Source organism: Pristiophorus japonicus, chromosome 4 (genome assembly GCF_044704955.1).
Source record: "Pristiophorus japonicus isolate sPriJap1 chromosome 4, sPriJap1.hap1, whole genome shotgun sequence".
NCBI lineage: Eukaryota > Metazoa > Chordata > Chondrichthyes > Pristiophoridae > Pristiophorus > Pristiophorus japonicus.
Window position 1 is genome coordinate 50,210,085 of NC_091980.1, and position 27,375 is coordinate 50,237,459.

The 27,375-nt window shown below is 46.3% G+C and overlaps 1 protein-coding gene across 3 annotated transcripts in view; it reads left to right on the forward strand.

Annotated features, from left to right (window-relative positions):
* Positions 1 to 8,001: 8,001 nt before the first annotated feature.
* LOC139262899 (meiosis-specific kinetochore protein-like) overlaps positions 8,002 to 27,375 on the forward strand; it is a 130,794-nt gene continuing 111,420 nt past the window's right edge. For 2 of the 3 annotated variants that reach the window (XM_070878164.1, XM_070878166.1), the window contains exons 1-2: positions 8,002 to 8,043; positions 24,864 to 24,968. In XM_070878164.1, the coding sequence (XP_070734265.1) occupies positions 8,019 to 8,043; positions 24,864 to 24,968 (130 nt within the window). In that variant the 5' untranslated portion in view covers positions 8,002 to 8,018. Of the gene's footprint in view, positions 8,044 to 24,863; positions 24,974 to 27,375 lie in introns of those variants that run through there. The other variant, XM_070878167.1, reaches the window with a different exon arrangement.

Sequence of the window (27,375 nt, forward strand, 5' to 3'; positions counted from 1 at the left end):
TTGTTGTGCGAGGACTCTTAGGGAGTGACTATAATATGGTAGAATTCTTTATTAAGATGGAGAGTGACACAGTTAATTCAGAGACTACGATCCTGAACATAAGGAAAGGTAACTTCGATAGTATGAGACGTGAATTGGCTAAAATAGACTGGCGAATGATACTTAAAGGGAGAATGTTGCATAGGCAATGCCAATCATTTAAAGATCACATGGATGAACTTCAACAATTGTACATTCCTGCCTGGAGTAAAAATAAAACAGGGAAGGAAGCTTGCTGGGAACATAAAAACTGACTGCAAAAGCTTCGATAGATATTTGAAGAGAAAAAGATTAGTGAAGACAAACATAGGTCCCTTGCAGTCAGAATCAGATGAATTTATAATGGGGAACAAAGAAATGGCAGACCAATTGAACAAATACTTTGGTTCTGTCTTCACGAAGGAAGACACAAATAACCTTCTGGAAATACTAGCGGACCAAGGGTCTAGCGAGAATGAGGAACTGAAGGAAATCCTTTATTAGTCAGGAAATTGTGTTAGGGAAATTGATGGGATTGAAGGCCGATAAATCCCCAGGGCCTGATAGTCTGCATTCCAGAGTACTTAAGGAAGTGGCCCCAGAAATAGTGGATGCGTTGGTGATCATTTTCCAGCAATCTATCGACTCTGGATCAGTTCCTATGGACTGGAGGGTAGCTAATGTAACACCACTTTTTAAAAAAGGAAGGAGAGAGAAAACGGGGAATTATAGACCGGTTAGCCTGACATCAGCAGTGGGGAAAATGTTGGAATCAATTATTAAAGGTGAAATAGCAGCGCATTTGGAAAGCAGTGACGGGATCGTTCCAAATCAGCATGGATTTATGAAAGGGAAATCATGCTTGACAAAATTAAAGCACATGGTATTGGGGGTAATGTATTGACGTGGATAGAGAACTGGTTGGCAGACAGGAAGTAGAGAGTCGGGATAAACGGGTCCTTTTCAGAATGGCAGGCAGTGACTAGTGGGTTGCCGCAGGGCTCAGTGCTGGGACCCGGTGCTAGTTACAATATACATCAATGATTTAGATGAAGGAATTGAGTGTAATATCTCCAAGTTTGCAGATGACACTAAGCTGGGTGGCGGTGTGAGCTGTGAGGAGGAAGCTAAGAGTCTGCAGGCTGATTGGACAGGTTAGGTGAGTGGGCAAATTCATGGCAGATGCAGTATAATGTGGATAAATGTGAGGTTATCCACTTTGGGGGCAAAAACATGAAGTCAGAATATTATCTGAATGGCGGCAGATTAGGAAAAGGGGAGGTGCAACGAGACCTGGGTGTCATGGTACACTAGTCATTGAATGTTGGCATGCAGGTGCAGCCGGCGGTGAAGAAGGCAAATGGCATGTTGGCCTTCATAGCTGGGGGATTTAAGTATAGGATCAGGGAGGTCACTGCAGTTGTAGAGGGCCTTGGTGAGGCCTCACCTGGAATATTGTGTTCAGTTGTGGTCTCCTAATCTGAGGAAGGACTTTCTTGCTATTGAGGGAGTGCAGCGAAGGTTCACCAGACTGATTCCTGGGATGGCAGGACTGACATATGAAGAGGGACTGGATTGACTGCCTGTATTCACTGGAGTTTAGAAGAATGAGAGGGGATTTTATAGAAACATATAAAATTCTGACAAGATTGGACAGGTTAGATGCAGGAAAAATGTTCCCGATGTTGGAAGTTGTTAACCTATGGAATTCTCTACCATGGAGAGTTGTTGATGCCAGTTCATTGGATATATTCAAGAGGGAGTTAGATATGTCCCTTACGGCTAAAGGGATCAAGGGGTATGGAGAGAAAGCAAGAAAGAGGTACTGAGCCATGATATTGAATGGTGGTGCAGGCTCGAAGGGCTGAATGGCCTACTCCTGCACCTATTTTATATGTAAGACAAAGGTCCTCCACCAACCTGACCCCACCACACAGCACTGCCCCCCAGTCATCAAGATCCACGGTGCAGCCCTAGACAAAGTGGACCACTTTCCATACCTCGGGAGCCTATTATTAACAGCAAGAGCAGACATCGACGATGAAGTTCAACTGCGCCAGCGCAGCCTTCGGCCAACTGAGGTAAAGAGTGTTTGAAGATCAAGCCCTCAAATGTGTACCAAGCTCATGGTCTACAGGGCTGTAGTGATGTCTGCCCTCCTGTATGGTTCCGAGACGTGGACCATACACAGTAGACACCTCAAATCGCTGGAGAAATACTACCAACGATGTCTCCGCAAGATCCTGCAAATCCCCTGGGAGGAAAGATGCACCAACGTTAGCATCCTCAATTAGGCCAACATCCCCAGCATCGAAGCACCGTTGGGTGGGCCACATTGTTCGCACGCGCTCTACTCTGAACTCCTACACGGCAAGCGAGCCCAAGGTGGGCAGAGGAAACGTTTAAAGTACACCCTCAAAGCCGCCTTGATAAAATGCAACATCCCCACCGACACCTGGGAGTCCCTGGACAAAGTGCGCCCTAAGTGGAGGAAGTGCATCCGGGAGGGCGCTGAGCATCTCAAATGTCGTCGCTGAGAGCATGCAGAAAACAAGCGCAGGCAGCGGAAGGAGCGTGTGGCAAACCAGTCCCACCCACTTTTTCCTTCAATGACTGTCTGTCCCACCTGTGACAGAGACTGTAATTCCCATATTGGACTGTACAGTCACTTAAGAACTCACTTTTGGAGTGGAAGCAAGTCTTTCTTGATTTCGAGGGACTGCCTATGATGATGCTGCATCTGCGAGGTTGAGAGCTTCATGGCTAGCATGTTTTAGGAGATGGTCACCCCACAGATAGGGAATGCAAAGGCAGAGAGGGCATGAGTGACCACCTGACGGAAAAGAAGGACCAGGCAGGTAGTGCACAATCCCTGGAGAGTGCATTGCTCTCCAACCAATATTTGGTTCTGAGTACAGGTGAGGGTGATGGTTCCTCTGGGGAGTATAGCCAGAGCCAAGGCTGCTGCATCACAGGTGGCTCAGCTGTATTAAGTGGGTGGGTGGGGGGTGGGTGTAAGGAAGAAAGAAAGAATAAGAGTGGGGAGAGCAGTAGTGGTAGGGGATTCGAAAGGGGAGCAGACAGGCATTTCTGCGGCTGCAGATGTGACTTCAGGATGGTATGTTGCCTCCATGGTACTAACAGCAAGGCTGTGACTGACCAGCTGCAGAACATTCTGAAGGGGCAGGGTGAACAGCCAGAGGTTGTGGTTCATAATCGGTACCACTAACAGCGGGAGAAAGAGGGATGAGGTCCTGCAAGCAGATTTTAGGGTGCGAGGAAAGGGATTAAAAAGCAGGACCTCAACGGTAGTACAGAAATAGGAGGATAGAGCAGATGAATGCATGGTTGGAGAAATGGTGCAGGAGGGAGGGCTTCAAATTCCTGGGGCATTGGGACCAGTTTACGGCTCTCTCTGGTCATTTTAAATGATCAGGTTCGGTGCAAACCAACGTGGTGCGTGTATTGTGTTTATTCGGAGTTTAAGACAGAATATAACACACTAGTTATGCAGCAAAAACATACGATCGTGACAAGTAGCTGATACCAATCTGATCAGACAGACGGTTGACACACGAGCAATTCTCTTCTTCTTTTCATCTGGAGCTTTTTTCTCTTGTGAGCCTCCTCTCTCTCCTGTTTTTGAGGACTGTAATGTATGAACATAAGGTCTGCCCACCACCAGGAGCACTACCATTGGAGGTCCTAGGGTCATGGGTACAATCGTGCTGGGCCTGATTATAACCTGAACTTCACCTTTGTATCTTCACTTCTGAAAGCCATGAAAGACTGACCAGGTTACACCTAGTCACTGGCTCACAGTACGGAGTTCATTGAATCATTTCATACACTACAGGGACAAGCTTGTGGAAGGCTTGTGTTGTTCTTTTAGGGGTGGGCCTGAACCGGGATATTGACGAGACTTTTTGACCTATAGAGATTCCCCTAAAAGCTTGCTATCCAATACCGTATCGTGTTTTCTGTCTCGATTCTTGTTTCAAGAACCCGCCCGAATGATGTCTTACGATTTTGGTCACATATCTTTGATTATATCTTCCCGAAGATGCTTTCCTGTGGAATTCCTTTCATCTCTTTCTGTCCCTGTTCTCTCGGGTTCAATCAATACAAGGACGAGTCCTAATGTTGCTATGTGTAGATTGGGTGACCGCTTTCCTGAACACCTCCGTTCAGTCCGTAAGTGACACTGAGCTTCCGGTCGCCTGTCACTTTAATTCTCCACTCCACTCCCACTCTGATATCTCCGTCCTCGGACTCCTCCACTGTTCCAATGAAGCTCAACGCAAGCTCGAGGAACAGCACCTCATCTTTTGTTTAGGCATTTTACAGACTTCTGGACTCAACATCGAGTTCAACAATTTCAGAGCATAACCTCTGGCCATCTTTGGCTCCCTTTCTCGATCTCTTCCCTGTTTTTCCCACCCCCCCCCCCCCCCATCTTATGTTTTTTTTCTTTGTCTATAATGGCAGCTGGTCATTACTATGCCATTCACACCCTATCCAGATTAACCTTTTTCTAACCTCTCATTACCATTTCAATTCGGCCCATCATCCCTTTTGTTTCTCTAATCTCTCCTGCTTTCCATCCTATCATAATCCTTTCCTTTTGTTAATTCTTCCCCTCCTCCTTTCAGTGCTTAAGAATATGCTCTTTTTGAACATTCGGCAGTTCTGACGAAGGGTCGTTGACCCGAAACGTTAACTCCGTTTTTCTCTCCACAGGTACTGCCTGACCCGCTGAGATTTCCAGCATTCTCTGTTTTTATTTGATTCCAGCATCCACAGTATTTTGCTTTTGAAAGGCCTAATCCTCTACCCTTTTAACTATGAGACCCAAAGCAGAGCTTTCTCACTCTAACTGGCCATTAACTTTTTTCCGATGTAGTAAACTGATTGTGTCCATATTAAATCTTATGAACTTTCTTCCATTATCTTCGCCAGCAGTTTTGTTAAGCTAATTTCAAATCCTACTTTAGCATTATACATAATATACATAAACAAAGTTCAAGTCTTAACTTAAAAACAACAGATAATCGCTTAGCAACAGGGAGATTGTATAAAGCACAAAGAATTCCATAGGAAACCAAAACATTAGCATTTCTAAGCATTTCTCTGATCCGAAGAGACTTTTTGTCTGCAATTCAAACATCGAGTTTAAACACAGCATTTTTTCACATCACAGTTTTAATCGCATAACCATGTCCAATTTTAGGCATCTTCAGTTTCTAACAACCTGTACAGGCTGGACAGGTTGCACCTCAACAGGGCCGGAACCAATATCCTTGAGGGAAGGTTTGCTAGTGCTGTTGGGGAGGGTTTAAACTAATTTGGCAGGGGTATGGGCACCAAGATGTAACATTGGAAAGGGGAAATAAAGTGCTCAAGAGATTGGGAGAGGCAGAGAGCACTAAAGTAAGAAATAGGTGGCGTCCAACTAAGAGAATACAGGATGGTCTATGATGGGTTTACAGTGTATGTATATGAATGCATGAAACGTAGTAAACACGGTAAGTGAGCTGCAGGCACAAATAGCCACAAGAGGATATGATGATGTGGCAATAACAGACTTGGCTCAAAAAAGGGCAGGATTGGGTATTAAATAATCCTGCTTATAAGGTGTTCAGTAAAAATAGGGTAGAAAACGTAGGAGGTAGTGTGGCAATGTTGGTTAAGGAGAATGTTACAGTGCTGGAGAGGGAGAATATCCTGAAGGGGTCAAGGACAGGATCTATATAGCTAGAGTTAAGAAATAATAGAGATGCCATTACACTTCTAGGTGTATTCTATAGACCACCAAATAGTGGGAAAGATGGAGAAGCAAATTTGTAAAGAAATTATAGAGGTGCAAGAACTATAGAGTAGTAATAATAGGAGACTTCAACTATCCTAATATAGACTGGAATTGTAATAGTGTAAAGGGCAGAGAAGTGGAAGAATTTTGGAAGTGTGTTCAGGAGAACTTTTTTGATCAGTATGTTTCTGGTGCGACAAGGGAGGAGGTATTATTGGATCTGGTTCTGGGAAATGAGGTAGGTCAAGTGGAGCAAGTGTCAGTAGGTGAACATTTAGGGGCCAGTGATCATAGTATCATAAGGTTTAGATTAGCTATGGAAAAGGACAGGGAGCAATCTATAATAAAAATGTTTAACTGAGGGAAAACCAATTTCATAGGGATGAGAACGGATCTGGCCCGGGTAAACTGGATTCAAAAATTGGCAGGCAAAACTGTAGTGGATCAATGTGCTGCCATTTAAAGAGGAAATAGTTCAGGTACAGTGGAGGTACATTCCCACAAGGGGTAAAGGTAGGGCAACTAAAGTCAGAGCTCCCTGAATGATGAAACAGATAGAGAATATGATGAAGCAGAAAAAGCACGGATGACTGATGTCAGGTTGCAGATACATCTGAGAATCCGACTATATATAGAAAGGTCAGTGGAGAAGAGAAAAAGAAAATAAGAGGGGCAAAGAGAGTATGAGAATAGAATGGCGTCCAACATAAAAGGTAATCCAAAAGTCTTCTATAGGTGCATAAATAGTAAAAGGGTAGGAAGAGAAGGGGTGAGGCCGATTAGGAACCAAAAAGGAGACCTATACATGGAGGCAGAAGGTATGGCCGATGTACTTTGCATCTGTCTTCAAATAGGAAGAGGAAGCTGCCATAGACATAGTGAAGGAGGAGGTAGAGGAGTCACTTAATAGGATAAAAATTGATAAAGGCTGGCTGTACTTAAAGTAGATAAATCACTAGGAGCGATGGGATGTATCGTAGGATGCAGAGGGAATTGAGGGTGGAAATAGCAGAGGTACTGGCCATAATATTCCAAACTTCCATCGATATGGGGGTCGTGCCAGAGGACTGGCGAATTGCAATGTCTCACCATTGTTCAAAAAAGGATGTAAAGATAAACCTAACTACTACAGGCCAGTAAATTTAACCTCGGCAGTGGAGAAGCTTTTAGAAACAGTAATCGGACAAAATTAATAGTCACTTGGATAGGGGTGGATTAATCAAGGAAAGGCAGCACGGATTTGTTATAGGCAAATCGTATTTAACCAACTTGATCGAGTATTTTGATGAGGTAACAGAGAGGGTTGATGAGAATAATGCGGTTGAATGGCCTATCCCTGCACCTATTTTCTATGTTTCTATGACATAAGAAATAGGAGCAGCAGTAGGCCACCTGGCCCTCGAGCCTGCTCCACCATTCAATAACTGATCTGTTGACCTGATCATGGACTCAGCTCCATTTCCCTGCCCGCTCCCCATAACCCTTTACTCCCTTATCGCTCAAAAATCTGTCTATCTCCACCTTAAATATATTCAATGACCCGGCCTCCACAGCTCTCTGGGACAGAGAATTCCATAGATTTACAACCCTCTGGGAGAAAAAATTCCTGCTCACCTCAGTTTTAAATGGGCGGCCCCTTATTCTGAGACTATGTCCCCTAGATTTAGTTTCCCCTATATGGAAATATCCTCTCTGCATCCACCTTGTTGAGCCCCCTCATTATCTTATATGTTTCAATAAGATCACCTCTCATTCTTCTGAACTCCAACGTGTATAGGCCCAACTTACTCAACCTATCTTCATAAGTCAACCCCCTCATCTCTGGAATCAACCTAGTGAACCTTCTCTGAATTGCCTCCAATGCAAGTATATGCTTCCTTAAATATGCAGACCAAAACTGTACGCAGTACTCCAGGTGCGGCTTTACCAATACCCTGTACAGTTGTAGCAGGACTTCTCTGTTTGTATACTCTCTTCCCCCTTGCAATTCCATTTGCCTTCCTGATTACTGCTGTACCTGCATACTAACTGTTATGTATTGAATAAAAAATCTGACCAGATACTGTGAGCTCAAAGTAAGGTGTGACCTTAGTCCTTTATTACAGGTCTCCAGAGTGCCACTCCAGCCTGTGAGGCCTCCTTATGTACAGGTGCTCCCAAGGGATTGTGGGATCCCTTGGGATGCCAGGGGATGAACCCTCTGGTGGTTAAACAAGGTATTTACAGGTTTACATTTATAACACTAACTTTTTGAGTTTCATGCACAAGGACCCCAGGTCCCTCTACTGCAGCACTTTGCAATTTTTCTCCATTTAAATTATGGTTTGCTTTTCTATTATTGACGTAGTGTACATGGATTTCCAAAAGGCATTCGACAAAGTGCCAGCAAAATTGAAGCCTGTGGAATAAAAGGGACTGTGGCAGCCTAGATACAAAATTGGCTAAGTGACAGGAAACAGAGTAATGGTGAACGGCTGTTTTTCGGACTGCAGGAAGGTATGCAGTGGTGTTCCCCAGGAGTCTGTTCTAGGACCACTGCTTTTCTTGATGTATATTAATGACTTGGACGTGGGTATACAGGGCACAATTTCAAAATTTTCAGATGACACAAATCTAGGAAGTAGTGAATAGTGACGATGAGAGTGACAGACTTCAGGAAGACATAGACAGGCTGGTGAAATGGGTGAACACATGGCAGATCAGATTTAACGCAGAAAATTGTGAAGTGCTGCATTTTATTAGAAAGAATGAGGAGAAGACATATAAACTAAATGGTGCAATCCTAAAGGGGATGCAGAAACAGAGACCTGGGGGTATGTGTGCACAAATCGTCGATGGTGGCAGGGCAGGTTGAGAAAGCGGTTAAAAAGGCTTACGGGATCCTGTGCTTAAATAGAGTGCAAAAGTGTGGAAATTATGATGAACTTGTATAAAACACTGGTTCGGCCCCAAGTGGAGTACTGTGTCCAATTCTGGGCACCACACTTGAGGAAGGATGTGAAAGCCTTGGAGAAGGTGCAGAAAAGATTTACGAGAATGATTCCAGGAATGAGAGACTTCAGTTGCGTCAATAGACTGGAGAAGCTAGGGTTGTTTTCCTCGGAGCAGCGAAGATTGAGAGGAGATTTGATAGAGGTGTTCAAAATCATGATGCACCGTGAGCTTATGGGTGCATTGGCAAGGGTCCCACAGAGCATGGATGCACGCTGCAAGGTTGGGGTAGGCCACCTCAAGCATTGCCCGTGCCTCTGAGCATTCCATTGAGCCTATCCTTGGCAACCCAAGGATGTTGGAGTTGACGAGCGACCCTGGGGACCTAGAGGTGATGGCGCGTGCCAAGACTGACATGGCAGCAGCTATTACAACACAGGCCGAAGCTATGCAAGGCCTTCATGATGTGATGCAGTCACTGGTTGGTGGCATCAATTCTCAGACTGCTCTCATGCAGACTCCGATTGATGGCACACAGGCACTGACTGCTGCCATCCTCTTTGGATTCCCCACAGTCCAATGGTGCCGAAGCAAGCCAGCAATCTGTGCTCCAGCCGATTGCTCTGGATGCTGAGGCTCTGCCCTGGGGGAGTGGCAGTGTGTTAATCAAATGGGAGGTGCTGTACTCTCTCACGATGACAGCTTTATGGCTCCCACCGCCGCTACTCTGCCTTTGCATCTGCCACGGTCAGCACCCCACCCATCCCAGACTGCTGCTGCTCATGTTGAGGTTGGCAAACTGTAACTAGTGGGGTGCCACAGGGATCCATGCTGGGGCCTCACGTATTTACAATCTATATAAATGACTTGGATGAAGGGGCTGAGTGTAATGAAGCGAAATTTGCTGATGATTGTTGAGGAGGACGCAAAGAATCTGCAAAGAGATATAGATAGGCTAAGTGGGCAAAAATTTGGCAGATGGAGTATAATGTGGGAAAATGTGAGGTTATCCACTTTGATAGGAAAAATAGAAAAACAAATTATTATTTAATTGGGGAGAGATTACAAAATGCTGTGGTACAGAGGGATCTGGGGGTCCTGCATATATAATCATGAAGTGCTTGTGTGTTATGCTATTTCAAGGGGCATTTGTTACATTCTTAGTTGCTGATGAAGGGTTATTGGTGTGCTGCTTGAGGGTACACTCTTAGAGATAATAAAATGTTGATTTGACTGTTTACATTGCTGTCATGTGTATTAATTGAGAATTTCACACAGCTGCGCCATGAGCCTAACACATAGCGATCTGGTCGTTGATTCATCAGAATTAATGCAGGATGAGCTGCTGACGTACGGCCCTTACAGCGGCAACATTGGCACGGTGCCACCTCCGTGGCTGCTGATCCTCCCCCTCGTCTACTTCGCCATGCTGTGCATCGTCATGCGTCTCTTCCTCTTCCGCCTCCTGGGATGGAGCTGCAATCCCCAGTGGCAATGCCTGGGCCCTTATGATGGCCAGATTGCGCAGCATGCAGAAGACCACAATGAAGCACGTGACTTGACCAATTGAAGGCTGCCTCCAGAGCGGTCAAGGCATCAGAAACGCTGCTTTAACACGCCGATAGGCTGCTCTGAGGTTCTGGGTGACCGCATGGCTCTCGTTGTACCGATGCTCAGCACGCATGTTGGGGTTGTGGAGGGGTGTCATGAGCCAGGTGGCGAGAGCATAGCCTTTGTGGCCGAGCAGCCTGTCTGGTTGCAGGAGATGGCTTAGCTCCGTGAATACCTCCTTGCGGAACCACAGCCTTCGAACGCACTGCTCCTCAGACATGTCTAGGTATGATAAGTGCTCCCAATAAACCCATTGGGTGGGTAAGGCCTGCCCTGACTTCTACGGGGTCTCTTCGTCCGTGGCCCTCCCTTCTCTGTAGATGCCACTTATCAATTGCTTGGAGGAGACGAAGGTGGCGTGGTCGCACTGCACCCATGTAAATGCACACCTGAAATCGCAACTTAACTGTCACTTTGAAGACAATCTACCGCAGCAATCCCAGAGATACACACACTGTGCTATGTGGAAACGTAGCACTCACTGTGACTTCTGAGTAACTCGGTTGCTCATCCCTTTAAACGCCCTCAAGGCAGCACCCCAAGAGCCGGGATCGCCTACTTTCTCTTGCGTGTTCAGCGGCTGTCGGTAAGTGAGGCGCACAAACCGGGTCGTTGCATGCTTCCTGATGTCATGATCTGGTTGGCGTTCGAGGACAAAGCGCTAACTTGGCGCCACTAAAATCTCCAACCTGGCGTTTAGCCATGAGCGACACTTTACCGCCACTCCGGGGCGCTAATGGGAGTCGATACCTAACTGAATTTTACGCCCATTTTCTTTGGTCCCTGCCCAAACTCCATTCCCTGACTACTGTTTACACCCATGGAAACTGTCTGAAGCTGAGCCAAACTGTTCACAACCTTGGGGTTGTGCTTGACCCCGAAACTAGTTTTTGACCACATATCCGCTCCAACACCAAGACTGCCTACTTTCACCTCCATGACATCGCCCAACTCTGACCCTGCCTCAACTCATCTGATGCTGAAACCCTCATCCATGTCTTTGTTATTTCTAGGCTTAACTATTCCAATGCTGTCCTGGCTGACCTCCCATCTTCCACCTTACATAAACTCTGCTGCCCATATCTTAGCTCGTAGCCAGTCACATTCATCCATCACCCCTGTGCTTGCAATACTACACTGGCTCCTGGTCAGACAGCACCTCAATTTTAAAATCCTCAAACTTATTTTCAAATTCCTCCACGGTCTCGCCCCTCCCTATCCCTGTATAGCCTCCTCCAGCCCAAGGAGTCTTTCAGATTTCTGTGCTCCTCCAATTCTGGCCTCTTGCGCATCCCCAATTTTATTCACTCCACCATTGGCGGCCGTGCTTTCAGCTGTCTTGGTCCTAAACTTTGGAATTCTCTCTGCTTCTCTACTGCTCTCTCCTTTTAAGATGTTCCTTAAAACCTACCTCTTTAATCAAGCTTTTGAAATTCTGTCCTGATATCTCCTTCTGTGGCTCACTGTCACTTTTTTATATTGATAACGCTCTTGTTAAGTGTCTTGGAACATTATATAAATGCAAGTTGTTAGGTTTAAAATGTTTGACAGTGTGGTAATATTAGGATCCCATGATGACTTCACAGTAAAGATTGCTCTTCAAATTTGCGCTTAGGGTTTCAGATATGTTGCCTCAATAATGCTCACGAACAGTTGTCGTATTCCATTTTGTCTTTCTTGAGCATGCTTAATAAGCATTTCCTGTGTGTATATGAAGTGTTCTGATGCTGCTTTAATCTTATGAACTTAAACCGTCCCCTCCCTGTAGGAGTCTAACAAATATATACTGGGCTAGAAATTGATCAAAGGCCGTCACCACCTGTTTACTGCTCAAAAAACCGCTAAGATTCGGCAATTAACGCTGGTGGAAAATTGATTAAAAAATAGGGAAAAAAACGCTGGCGGGAAAAATGGGTGTTGCATGTGGATTCTCGGCATTAAATGCGATCCTGGTCAAATTAAGTCCGAGGCTAGAGTTGGGCCTAGGGAGGGGGGGGGGAAACACAAAAAATATTTTTTCAAAAAATAAAACATCGGAAAACATTCAAAACATGCAAAAGAATTTTTTTTTAAAAACGTTCACTTACCTTTTTTTGCAGAGTTTCATACCTACCCGTCCATCGAAAGGCTGCTCCAACTGGGCGTTTTTTTTCAAAAAGTACGGATCACTGCACCCACCAGACTTGGGCAGGAGTTGTTTTCCCAGTGTTGCACACCAGCGGTCCACTCCCCAGCGATATTTCGAAACTGCCGGCGTAAGGCTTTGGTGAAGTTCCCACAGATGAAACACCGCCCAAAACAAGGAAATATTGCTGAGAAACGTGGCGGTAGGCTGATGAAATTCAGGCCCAATGTTTTTAAGCCCATTTTTGTCTCATAACATAAGAAATAGGAGCAGGAGTAAGCCATGCAACCCTTGAGCCTGCTCAGCTATTCAGTAAGATCATGGCTGATCTACATGAACTCCATGAAAATACTGTGGCAACAAGAGCAGGTCAGAAGCTGGGTATTCTGTGGCACATGTCTCGCCTCTTGATTCCCCAAAGCCTTTCCATCAAGTCAGGAGTGTCATGGAATACCTGCCACTTGCCTGGATGAGTGCAACTCCAACAACACTCGAGAAGCTCGACACCATCCACAACAAAGCAGCCTGCTTGATTGGCACTCCACCCACCACCTTAAACATTCATTCACTCACTCGAACACTGATGCACTGTGGCTGCACTGTGTACCATCTACAAGATGCACTGCAGAAACTTGCCAAGGCCTCTTCGACACCACCCCCCAAACCTGCAACCTCTACCACCTAGAATGATGAGGGCAGCAGGTGCATGGGAATACCATCACCTCCAGGTTCCACACCATCCTGACTTGGAAATATACCACCGTTCCTTTATCATCACTGGGTCAAAATCATGGAACTCCTTTCCTAACCGCACTATGGAAGTACCTGGCCTTTCCAGCAATGCCTACATCCCAGGAACAAATCATTTTTAAAAACTCCACTTTCCTGCCCTAGTCTCATATTCCTTGATTCCCTTAGTGCCCTGTCTATCGATCGCTGTCTTGAACGTACTCTACGATTGAGCATCCACAGCCCTCTGGGGCAGAGAATTCCAAAGATTCGCACCTCCTGAGTGAAGAAATTCCTCCTCATCTAAGTCCTAAATGGCTATCCCCTTATCCTGAGACAATGGCTCCTAGTTGTAGACTCTCCAGCCAGGGGAAATAGCTTCTAAGCATTTAGAATTTCCAGGGTTTTAAGCTGATTGTTCTCATAACTCAGAATTTCAACTAGACTTGTCTGCAAACTTGGAGTCAGTTTCCACTTGGAGACTAATGACATCCAACCCTACCTCTCTACTACCTCTCAACCCCTTATTCAGACTGCTTATTTAACATGTAGGGCTAGAACCTCCACTTTTTTTGCATGCTTAACGCCTATTTTACTGCTGAAATGACGTATAACGCCCATTTATCGCCCATTTTGGCACAAAATGAAAACTGACGGGCATTTTTAGGAAACTTATCGGCGAGCGTTACTTTCCCCATGTGCTTAACGCTGGGAAAAAATATTACCGCCCACCCAAATTTTGGGGGCGAAATCAATGCCCATAATATCGCATTAATTTCCACACTGATTTTAACGCCGAGATTCAATAATACTGCCGCCCATTTTTTTTTGTCATAAAGAGCATATTTACCAAAACTAGCGGCCATGAGATCGCACAGCGTCAATTTCACCACCTCACGCACACATCGCCCACAATATCGCTCGCCCAGAAAAAGTATAACTAACCATAACTAATCACATGTTGCATCCTTTAAAAAAGGCTACTGTGCTTCAACCTCGGTGGAATTCGGATGTACTCTGCAGGTCGTTACAGTTGATGTGAACATCTCTACAACCATCTTGACCATACTGTGACCAATTGGAATTGAATAAGTGTGTTCGTCGGGACATATATCGGTGGAAAACAAAGAACTACTGCAATGGGGCCTATCCTTTCTCACCCTCTTGGTGACCAATTACATGCAGCAGACTCGAGATTGCCGAAGATATGCTCCACTGCATTATGTGCCCAATGTAAGACATGACAGACTGATGAGGAGGACCAGACGTTACACCCCCTGCAAGCACAAGAAGCATTCTTACCTCGACTTGCCTGACACCACCTGCCTTGGGAGACTGCGCTTCCACAAAGAGGTTATCACTGAGGTATGCCAGCTGATGAAGGCAGATCTGCAGCCTGCCAGCACCATCAGTACTGCACTGTCTGTCAAGGTCAAAGTCACCACGGCACTGTCATTCTACGCCTCGGGCTCTTTTCAGGCCACAGTTGGAAACATTTGCGGAATTTCTCAGCATGCCACACATCGCTGCATTAGACTGGTCACTGAAGCCCTGTATACACACAGGAGGGACTTGATCAGCTTCTCTATGACCAGGGAGGCATGGAGTGAGAGGGCTCTGGGATTCTCCAGAATTGCAAACTTCCCCAAGGTGCAGGGAGCAATAGACTGTCTGCACATTGCGATGCGGGCACCTTTTCAGGATGCAGAGGTTTTTAGGAACCACAAGGGATTCCACTCCCTGAATGTCCAACTGGTTGTTGACCACCAGCAAATTATTATGGCAGTGAATGCTAAATTTCCGGGCAGCATCCATGATGTTCACATCCTGCATGAGAGCACTGTATCTGACTTGTTTAACAATGAGCCACAAGGTCAATGCTGGATGCTTGGTGACACAGGATATGGCCTCGCTACCTGGCTGATGATCTCCCTGCGTGACACCCACACCGAAGCCGATGGGCGATACAACGAGAGCCACAGAGCAACTCGCAATATCGTGGAGAAAACCATTGGAGTGCTAAAGCAGCACTTTAGATGCCTGGACCACTCAGGAGGCGAGCTCCAATACCACCCTGAGCAGGTAGCTCAATTCATGGGTGTTCTGCTCCATGCTGCACAACTTAGCTATCAGGAGGGGACAAGAATTGCCTGATGAGTCTGACAGTCCACCTCACCAGAGAGAGGAAGAGGAGGATGAGGAGGCAGACGCTGACATTGGTCCAGACAATCAGGCTGACGTTGAAGCCATGCCCCCCATCCCCCTGTCGACTACATGAAAGGGACCATGGTGGCATGATAGCTGCAAGAGCCTCACATCAGGAGCTCATCAATGATCACTTTGTTTGAAAGAACGTTGATATTTACAAGGCTGACACACTGCTGGGTGTGCAGGTCATACATCACTGGTGAGCATCACCTTTGTGACAGTTAAAGTTTAAGTTGATTAAAGTTAAGTATAATTATATCCTTTGATAAGGAATCACCAGCATGTAATGGTGCAGCTATCTGAGTCAATGCGCTACAAGGTTTTGTGAAATAAAAAACATTTAAACCGAACATTAGTCTGAAATCATCAGTATTTCTGTCCAAACCAACCCTTTCTCTTCCCCCCCCCCCCCCCCACCCCATTCAATTCTCCTTTCCACCTCTACTCCTTCCCCTTCCCCTCTTGACTCTAAGCCACCTGGCCGAGGAACTCCTCAGGCGATGCTTCATGGATGGGGGGGGGGGGGGATGTGATGGCCGAAACGCTGCTCAGAAGGAGATACGGGCGAGGACGGTCCGGAAATGGGAACATGCTCCGAGCCAGAAGCAAGATGTTGCTGCTGGCTCTCGTGTGGTTGGCAATGGGGATGTGGCACCTTGGGATGCAGTGCCGTGCTCCGGGACCACTGGGAGCCCTCTGCTACCAGTGTTCCTGGCTACCAGCTCCAGGGCCTCCTCCATCCCTTCCATGTTATATCTTATTTGTTGGACAAAAACTCGGTGCCAACTATGTTCTTGGTGCTTAGTAGGCTTTTTGTTGCTGGTGAATCTCCCTCGGCCTCCCACAACAGCCAGACAAGCACACACCACAGCCACACGCTTTCAGTGCCTCTGAGCTCCCTCTCTATCTGACTCCTCTTCTGCACATGTCATGATGATCCTTGACCTCCTGAATCGCGGGAATCGAGCATTGCCATGCCGTTACTAAGGACGGCAACACTTTATGGCAGAAGATCAAAAAAGTTTAATGCTAACGCCCATTTCATATCGCTCGCAGAAATGCCCATTTTTAATAATGGAGACTAGGTGCTTTGAGAATGGGCGAGAAGCCGGCGATCTGAAAACCCTTTTTTACCGCGATAAGCACAAAAGTGGAGGTTCTAGCTGTTATGTTTAGAATAACTCCACAAAACTGAATATCTTAAGCTCAAACTGTTGTGACCTTGGTCTCTTTTTATTGTAACTCCAGAGTGAGGAGGCAGCATGGTAGACTTGCTTTTTATACCTGCTTGCCCAGGGTGTGCAGGTAACCCTTGGGTCTCCCACAGGTGTGCCCCCTGGTGGCAAGTCTTACACAGTGGTAATGTTTACATACATAACATCATTTCCCCCCCCCCCCCCACCGGCCCCCCCCACCCCTCCAAAGTCTTATGTACAAGTTATTTTACCAGTTGAGGCGATCCGGGGCTCTGCGTTCCCAGGTTGATCACCTGAGTTGAAGTCCTGGCATGGGTGAGTCGGTCGGATCATTGCTGCACTGCGGTATGGCTGGTCTGATCGGACTGTCGGGCATGGTGAGTTCATCCTCGTGGTTCACCGCGAGGTCGATTGTTGGTTGGGTGTGTGTGGGTGGATCAATGATGGTAATGTCCTCTTCAAACTGTTCTTGGTTGTCAGTGAACCGCAGTTTGGTCTGATCCAAGTGATTTCTGCACGTTTGTCTGTTCAAAAGTTTGACACAAGCACTCCATTCCCCTCCTTGGCTATCACTGCCAGCAACCCATTTGGGACCATGATCATAATTAATAACAAACACAGGGTATTAACTTAAATGTCACGTGATACAGCCACGCGATCGAGGTACATGTTATACCGGTGACGCCGGGTTTCTACATGATCATTGAGATCCGGGTGGACTAAGGAGAGCCTGGTTTTGAGTGCTCTCTTCATTAGCAATTCTAAAAGGGGGAACCCCGGTAAGTGAGTTGGGTCGCGTGCAGTAGCTGAGCAGAATCCGAGATAGCCGTGTCTGCAGGGAACCGTCAGTCACGCGTTTCAAGCTCTGCTTGATGGTTTGGACTGCCAGTTCCACTTGACCATTAGATGCGGGCTTAAATGGTGCAGACCTGACATGCTTGATGCCATTGCGGGTCATGAACTCGTTGAATTCCGAGCTGGTGAAGCATGATCCATTGTCACTAACAAGGACGTCGGGCAAACCATGGGTGGCGAACATGGCCCGGAGGCTTTCAATGGTGGCAGTGGACATACATGATATTATTGTACATTCAATCCATTTAGAGTAAGCGTCCACTGTTACTCGGAACATCTTTCCTAGAAAGGGGCCAGCAAAATTCACGTGGACCCTTGACCACGGTTTGGAGGGCCATGACCACAGACTCAGTGGGGCCTCCCTTGGTGCATTGCTGAACTGTGAGCAAGTGTTGCATTGGTGTAAACATGACTCCAATTCCGAGTCAATGCCGGGCCACCAAACGTGCAACCTGGCGATAGCCGCTATCATGACTATGCCTGGGTGGGTACTGTGAAGGTCACATATAGTTTCCCTGCCTTTTTTTACCAAAATTACAAGATTCCCCCATAGGAGGCAGTCCGAATGGATGGACATTTTGTCCTTGCGTCGGTGGAATGGCTTAATTTCATCTTGCATTTCCCTTGGGACCACCGACCAGCTCCCATTGAGGCCACAGCTTTTTACTCGTGATAGCACCGGGCCCTGGCTAGTCTAGGTCCTGATCTTGCGAGCCATGACGGGTGACCCCTTGCTCTCAAAAGCATCCATTACAAGGAGCAAGTCTGCGAGCTGCACCATTTCCACCCCGGTAGTGGGCAGTGGTAGCCGCCTGAGGGCATCCGCACAGTTCTCCGTGCCTGGTCTATGGCTGATTACATAGTCATACGCAGATAACGTTAGTGCCCATCTTTGGATGCGGGACAAAGCATTGGTGTTAATACCTTTGCTTTCTGAGAACAACAAAATGAGCGGCTTGTGGTCGGTTTCGAGCTCAAACCGGAGCCCAAATAGGTATTGGTGCATTTTATTAACCCCATATACGCAAGCTAATGCTTCTTTCTCAACCATACTGTTGGCTCTTTCAGCCTTAGATAAGCTGGACGCATATGCAACCGGTTGCAGTTTGCCTGACCCATTGGCTTGCTGTAACACACAACTGACCCCGTATGAAGATGCATCACAGCTAGTACTAAACGTTTACACGGGTCATATAATGCAAGTAACTTGTTGGAACATAGCAGGTTTCTGACCTTGTCAGAAAAGAAAGAGGCCTGTAATTTTTTAACTTCAGTAATTGAAGTAAAATGTGAATAAGAACTAAAAAGTTAGTCTTAGCTTTACCCCAAACTCAGTCGTCACCCTTGTGTAGCAATAAATGCAATGGTTCCAGCAAAGTGCTCAACCTTGGTAGAAAGTTATCAAAATAGATGAGTCCCAGGAACGAATGCAGCTCCGTCACATTCTGTGGTCTGGGTGTATTCTTGATGGCCTCCAGCTTGGAGTCCGTGGTTCTGATGCCGCCCACCGCAATCTTTCTCCCCAGAAATTCGCCCTCTGGCACCAGGAAAACACACTTGGAGCATTTCAACCTGAGTCCCACTCTGTCCAGTCGCTTGAGAACCTCTTCCAGGTTGTGCAAGTGATCGGTGCTGTTGCGGCCAGTGATAAAGATGTCATCTTGGAACACCACGGTGCGCAGAACTGATTTCAACAGACCCTCCATGTTCCTCTGGAAGATGGCCGCCGCCGAACGAATCCCAAAGGGACATCTGTGGTACATGAACAGTCCTCTGTGCGTGTTGATGCACGTCAATTTTTTCGACGGTTCAGCTCGCTCCTGTGTCATGTAAGCAGAGGTTAGATCCAGCTTGGTGAACGACTTCCTCCCTGCTAGCGTTGCAAACAGGTCATCCGCTTTGGGTAGTGGGTACTGATCCTGTAACGAGACTCGGTTGATCGTTACCTTGTAGTCCCCGCAGATTCTGACCGTCCCATCGCTTTTAAACACCGAAATAATTGGACTGGCCCAATCGTTAAACTCGACTGGCGATATGATCCCCTCTCATTGAAGTCTGTCCAGCTCGATCTCGACTTTCTCTCACATCATGTATGGAACCGCTCAGGCATAGTGATGAACAGGTCGTGCATCATGGACTAGATGGATCTGCACCTTGGCGCCTGTGAAGTTGCTGATGCCTGGCTCGAATAACGACGGGAATTTGTTTAGCATTTGGGTGCACGAGGCGTCATCCTCCGAAGGCAGTGCTTTGATGTCGTCCAGTTCCATCGGATCTTTCCTAGCCAGCTTCTGCCGAACAGCGTTGGTCCATCGCCTGGTAAAATCCACAGTGGTAAATCATGCCCAGCTCCATCATACGATACCTTCACTACCACACTGCCAATGACTGGTGTGAGTTCTTTGGTGTAAGTGCACAGCTTGGTCTGGATCGGGCTTAGTTTTGGCCTTTCTGCCTTGTTGCCTCACAGTTTCTCAAAAGCCTCCTGGCTCATAATTGACTGACATGCCCCTGTGTCCAATTCCATGAAACTGGAATGCCATTTAATTTGACTTTTAACATTATCGGAGAGCTTTTGGTGAAGGTGTGTACCCCATACACTTCCTCTTCAGCCTCTGGTTGAGTTGCCTCTCTTATTCGTTCAGCGTGATCTGCGCCTGATCGGTCATCATCTGCCGACTCTGCCACGTGGTGATTCGCAGCACATTCGCTGGAGGTGCTCCATTGTTCCACAACCCTTGCAGACGTAATGCTTGAATCGACATTGATGGGCTTGATGGTTACCACCCCCCCCGCCAGCACCAACATGGTGCTAATGGATTCGCATTCATGCCCCAAGGTGGACTCTGAGTCACCCTAGGCGGGTGTGTAGACCCTGCCATGTACAGTTCTGCCTGCTGAAGGCGTTATTTTATGCACAGCACTTGCCGGTGAGTTCCGATGGTGCAATGATATCTGTTTAGTGTTACCGTTCGTGGACATAAAAGCCTGGGCTATCGTGATGGCCTTGCTCAGATCTAGGGATTCGGCAGACAGCAGTTTGCGAAGAATGACTTTGTGGCCGATGCCAAGCACTAAAAAGTCCTGCAACACTTCCCCCAAAAATCCAGCAAATACGCGTGGTCCCACAAGGCGTCTTAGATCGGCGTCATAGCTCGCCACGTCCTGGGCCTCGGAGCGGTGGTGAGTATAAAAGCAATACTTGGCCATCAAGATGCTCCCCTTCGGCTTGAGGTGTTCCCCAACCAGTGTGCACAACTCTTCAAATGTCTTCTTCGTTGGTTTCGTCACTGCGAGCAGATTTTTGATGAGGCCACATATCGTGGACCCGCAAACAGTGAGGAGAATCACCCTGCGCTTGATCGCAGTTTCTGCCTTTTCCAGCTCGTTGGCCATGAAGTACGGGTCAAGGCGCTCGACGAAGGCTTCCCAATCACGACCCTCAACAAATTTCTCAAGAATACCAACGGCAGCCATAACTGCGTGAAAGTTCGTGAACTGTTACTCGTAGCCAATTGTTATGTTTGAAATAACTCCACAAGACTGTATATCTTAAGCTCAAACTGTTGTGACCTTGGTCTCTTTATTGTAACTCCAGAGTGAGAAGGCAGCATGGTAGACTGCCTTTTATACCTGTTTGCCCAGGGTGTGCAGGTAACCCTTGGGTCGCCCACAGGTGTACCCCCTAGTGGCAAGTCTTACACATTGGTAATGTTTACATACATAACACTAGCCCCTAGTCTTTCCTCCAACTAAACATTGGTAAGAGTCATGCCATTGTCTTTGTCCCCCGCCCCCCCCCCTCACCCCACCACCACAAATTCCATACCTTCATTAACCAACTCCAAAGCCTCCCTAGCAACTACCTCAGGCTGAACCAGATTGTTCTTAATCTCAGCATCCTATTCAACCCTAAGGTTAGCTTCCAACACCATATCCTTTACATCACAAAGAATGCCTACTTCCATCTCTCTAATTTTACCTGATCTGCCCCTACCTCAACCCATCTGCCATGGAAATCCTCATTCATGTCTTTATCACCTTCAGACTCGAGTATTCTAAGGCTGTCCTGACTGGCCCCTCATACTCCCCCGTCCGTGAACTTCAGCTTATCCAAGATTCTGCTGCAATCAGGTTTCCGTGCCTGTCACAGTCCCGAAACGGCTCTCATCAAAGTCACAAATAACATCCTTTGTGACTGTGACAAAGGCAAACTATCCCTCTTCATCCTTCTTGACTTGTCTGCAGCCTTTGACACAGTTGACCACTCTATCCTTCTCCAATGCCTCTCCACCATCATGCAGCTGGGTGGGACTGCACTTGCCTGGTTCCATTCTTACCTATCTAATCATAGCCAGAGAATCACCAGCAACAGCTTCTCTTCCCATCCCCGCATCATTACCTCTGGTGTCCCCCAAGGATCTATCCTTGGTTCCCTCCTATTTCTCACCTACATGTTGCCTCTTCGCGACATCATCCGAAAACACAGCATTAGTTTCCACATGTACGCTGATGACATCCAGCTCTACTTCAATACCACTTCTCTCAACCCCTCCACTGTCTCTATATTGTCAGACTCCTTGTCCGACATCCAGTTCTGGATGAGCAGAAATTTTCTCATTGAATATTGGGAAAATTGATGCCCTTGTTTTCGGTTCCCGCCACAAACTCCGTTCCCTACTCACTGACTCCATCCCTCTCCCCAACTTCTGTCTGAGGCTGAACTCGACTGTTCGCAACCTTGGTATCTTATTTAACCCTGAAAGGAGCTTTCGACCACATATCCGCAGTATAACTGCCTATTTCCACCTCCCATAATATCACCCGTCTCCACCCTTGCCTCGGCTCATAGAAACATAGAAAATAGGTGCAGGAGTAGGTCATTCGGCCCTTCGAGCCTGCACCGCCATTCAATGAGTTCATGGCTGAACATGCAACTTCAGTACCCCATTCCTGCTTTCTCACCATACCCCTTGATCCCCCAAGTAGTAAGGACTACATCTAACTCCTTTTTGAATATATTTAGTGAATTGGCCTCAACAACATTCTGTGGTCGAGAATGCCACAGGTTCACCACTCTCTGGGTGAAGAAGTTTCTCCTCATCTCGGCCCTAAATGGCTTACCCCTTATCCTTAGACTGTGACCCCTGGTTCTGGACTTCCCCAACATTGGGAACATTCTTCCTGCATCTAACCTGTCCAAACCCATCAGAATTTTAAACGTTTCTATGAGATCCCCTCTCATTCTTCTGAACTCCAGTGAATACAAGCCCAGTTGATCCAGTCTTTCTTGATATGTCAGTCCCGCCATCCTGGGAATCAGTCTGGTGAACCTTCGCTGCACTCCCTCAATAGCAAGAATGTCAAATCCCCTCGCTATGAAGGCCAACATGCCATTTGCTTTCTTAACCGCCTGCTGTACCTGCATGCCAACCTTCAATGACTGATGTACCATGACACCCAGGTCTCGTTGCACCTCCCCTTTTCCTAATCTGTCACCATTCAGATAATAGTCTGTCTCTCTGTTTTTAACCACCAAAGTGGATAACCTCACATTTATCCACATTATACTTCATCTGCCATGCATTTGCCGACTCACTTAACCTATCCAAGTCACTCTGCAGCCTCATAGCATCCTCCTCGCAGCTCACACGGCCACCCAACTTAGTGTCATCCACATATTTGGAGATACTACATTTAATCCCCTCGTCTAAATCATTGTACATTAATGTAAACAGCTGGGGCCTCAGCACAGAACCTTGCGGTACACCACTCGTCACTGCCTGCCATTCTGAAAAGTACCCATTTACTCCTACTGTTTGCTTCCTGTCTGCCAACCAGTTCTCAATCCACATCAGCACACTACCCCCAATCCCATGTGCTTTAACTTTTCACATTAATCTCTTGTGTGGGATCTTGTCGAAAGCTTTCTGAAAGTCCAAATACACCACATCAACTGGTTCTCCCTTGTCCACTCTACTGGAAACAGCCTCAAAAAATTCCAGAAGATTTGTCAAGCATGATTTCCCTTTCACAAATCCATGCTGACTTGGACCTATCATGTCACCTCTTTCCAAATGTGCTGCTATGACATCCTTAATAATTGATTCCATCATTTTACCCACTACCGATGTCAGGCTGACCAGTCTATAATTCCCTGTTTTCTCTCTCCTTTTTTAAAAAGTGGGGTTACATTGGCTACCTTCCACTCCATAGGAACTGATCCAGAATCTATGGAATGTTGGAAAATGACTGTCAATGCATCCGCTATTTCCAAGGCCACCTCCTTAAGTACTCTGGGATGCAGTCCATCAGGCCCTGGGAATTTATCGGCATTCAATCCCATCAATTTCCCCAACACAATTTCCCGACTAATAAGGATTTCCCTCAGTTCCTCCTTCTTACTAGACCCTCTGACCCCTTTTATATCCGGAAGGTTGTTTATGTCCTCCTTAGTGAATACCGAACCAAAGTACTTGTTCAATTGGTCTGCCATTTCTTTGTTCCCCATTATGACTTCCCCTGATTCTGACTGCAGATGACCTACTAACCTTTTTCTCTTTACATATCTATAGAAACTTTTGCAGTCCGTCTTAATGTTCCCTGCAAGCTTCCTCTCGTACTCTATTTCCTCCTGCCCCACAATCCCCTGAGATGCCTGAACTCCTCTAATTTGGCCTCTTGAGCATCCCTGATTATAATTGTTCAGTCATTGGTGGCTGTGCCTTCTGTTGCCCAGACCCCAAGCTCTGGAACTCCCTGCCTAAACATCTCCGCCTCTCTATCTCTCTTTCCTCCTTCAAGGCGCTCCTTAAAACCTACCTATTTGACCAAATTTTTTTATTCACCTGCGCTAATTTCTACTTGTGCAGCTCGGTGTCAATTTTTTTATCTCAGTACTCCTGTGCAGCATGTTGGGATGTTTCATTCCATTAAATGGGCTCTATAAATACATGTTGCCTGCATGTATTCTATCCCATACAAAGTTTTATTTGCCCATTACCCCTATCCATGGCGACCTACATTGTCTGGACCCCAAATGCTTTAAATTTAAAATTCTCATCCACATTTTTGATGCTTTGGGATGTTTTCTGTTAAAGGTGCTATATAGATGCAAGTTATCCTCTTAATTTGTGCTCTTGGACTAAAGTGTGAGGAAAATTATGAAGTGTGCCCGTTCACAATTTCTATCTAATGACTCATGATGATGTGAGAATTCATACATGAAAAATCACCAATTAAATGAGGTACGGAAGAAATGCAAGTGTATGTGGAACTATACGCCAGCATCAGTCACAACTTTGTAGGGGGGAAAAGAAAGTAATTTTGAGGGTGTTTTATGAAATCTGCAAAGACAAATTTTATTTGTTTGTTCTTGCAGGAGACGTAATGGCTCAGTTTAAAGGCAAATCGAACTGGAAGCAAATGCGTGCAAATACAAGGATGAACCAGTGTTCCACCCCAGCTCCTAGTAATGGAAAGAGAAGTAATGTAACTGATATTGTGTAATTGTTGGCTGTTTTGGTAGATGCTCTCCATAATTCTTCCTCCCTTAGTTTACTGTCTTTACTCTTGGAAAACACCAACTGATGATGAGGTGTAGTTTAATGGACCCTCAATGAACCTAAACAATAAATTCTGACATCAAACTTTACCAAGGAGCATTGCAGCCTGTGCAGTTCTGTCCATACATGCAATTCCAGGAGGAGCAATCAGGAATGCAACCCTACTTTTCTTCCCTGTCTAATAGCTTGGAGGTAATTCTGTCATTTATAGCACAACCACTGCTGTTCCAGCCTACACTGGCAACAGTTTGATATATTCCATCATTTACCCATCAAGAATTGTTGATTTATTTAAAATGTAAATCTTGTTTGGATTTACAGGTCTTTTTCCCAGCATGTTATATTTCTTGTAACCAATGTCCTAGAAGGTCAATGGATTCCTCATCATCATTGGTGTCAGTTTGTTTGGACACTTTGGAAACAAGTGGAGCATACTGTTTGATTTCTGGTGCTGTTTTGTATTACAACAATGCAACATATTTGGGTGTTAATTAATATGGCACGACAACAGCATAATAAAACATAATTGGGGTAAAATTCAACTTTGGTGCAAAATGCACAGTAACAAAATCGATCGACCATTATACTGTGCTGTAAAAGTTGACTTCTTAGGATGTCGTGAATAGCGTATTTAGCGAGTTGGTCTTACCGCAGGCAAAGGGTACACAGAGAGAAAATGGGTGACCAACAGGAAGAGCAGTGGTAGGAAGGTAGTGCAGGAGTCCGCTGCGGTCATCCCGCTGCAAAACAGATACACCGCTTTGGGTACTATTGAGGGGGATGACTTATCAGGGAAGGGCAGCAGCAGTCAAGTTCAAGGCACGGTGGGTGGCTCTGCTGCACAGGAGGGCAGGAAAAAGAGTGGGAGAACTAGAGTGATAGGGGATTCGATTGTAAGGGGAATAGATAGGCGTTTCTGCGGCCGCAGCAGAGACTCCAGGATGGTATGTTGCCTCACTGGGTCAAGGATGTCTCTGAGCGGGAGCAGGACATTCTGAAAAGGGAGAGTGAACAGCCCGTTGTCGTGGTGCATATAGGTACCAACGATATAGGTAAAAAACGGGATGAGATCCTACGAGATGAATTTAGGGAGCTAGGAGCTAAATTAAAAAGTAGGACCTCAAAAGTAGTAATCTCAGGATTGCTACCAGTGCCACGTACTAGTCAGAGTAGGAATTGCAGGATAGCTCAGATGAATATGTGGCTTGAGGAGTGGTGCAGAAGGGAGGGATTCAAATTCCTGGGACATTGGAACTGGTTCTGGGAGAGGTGCGACCAGCACAAACTGGACGGTCTGCACCTGGGCAGGACCAGAACCATTGTCCTAGGGAGAGTGTTTGCTAGTGCTGTTTGGGGGTGGGGGGGAGTTAAACTAATATGGCAGGGGGATGGGAACCTATGCAGGGAGACAGAGGGAAATAAATTGGATGCAGAAGCAAAATATAGAAAGGAGAATAGTAAAAGTGGAGGGCAGAGAAACCCAAGGCAAAAAACAAAAATGGCCACATTACAGCAAAATTTTAAAGGGGCAAAGTGTGTTAAAAAGACAAGCTTGAAGGCCCTGTGCCTCAATGCGAGGAGTATTCGGAATAAGGTGGACGAATTAACTGCGCAGATAGCAGTTAACGGATATGATGTAATTGGCATCACGGAGTCATGGCTCCAGGGTGACCAAGGCTGGGAACTCAACGCCCAAGGGTATTCAACATTTAGGAAGGATAGACAGAAAGGAAAAGGAGGCGGGGTGGCATTGCTGATTAAAGAGGAAATTAATCCAATAGTAAGGAGGGACATTAGCTTGGATGATGTGGAATCGGTATGGGTGGAGCTGCGGAATACCAAAGGGCAGAAAACACTAATGGGAGTTGTGTACAAACCACCAAACAGTAGTAGTGAGGTTGGGGACAGCATCAAACAAGAAATAAGGGATGTGTGCAATAAAGGTACAACAGTTATCATGCGCGACTTTAATCTACATATTGACTGGACTAACCAAACTGGTAGCAATACGGTGGAGGAGGATTTCCTGGAGTGTATTAGGGATGGTTTTCTAGATCAATATGTCGAGGAACCAACTAGAGAGTTGGCCATCCTAGAGTGGGTGATGTGTAATGAGAAGGGACTAATTAGCAATCTTGTTGTGCGAGGCTCCTTGGGGAAGAGTGACCATAATATGGTAGAATTCTTTATTAAGATGGAGAGTGACACAGTTAATTCGGAAACTCGGGTCCTGAACTTAAGGAAAGGTAACTTCGACGGTATGAGGTGTGAATTGGCTAGAATAGACTGGCAAATGATGCTTAAAGGGTTGATGGTGGATAGGCAATG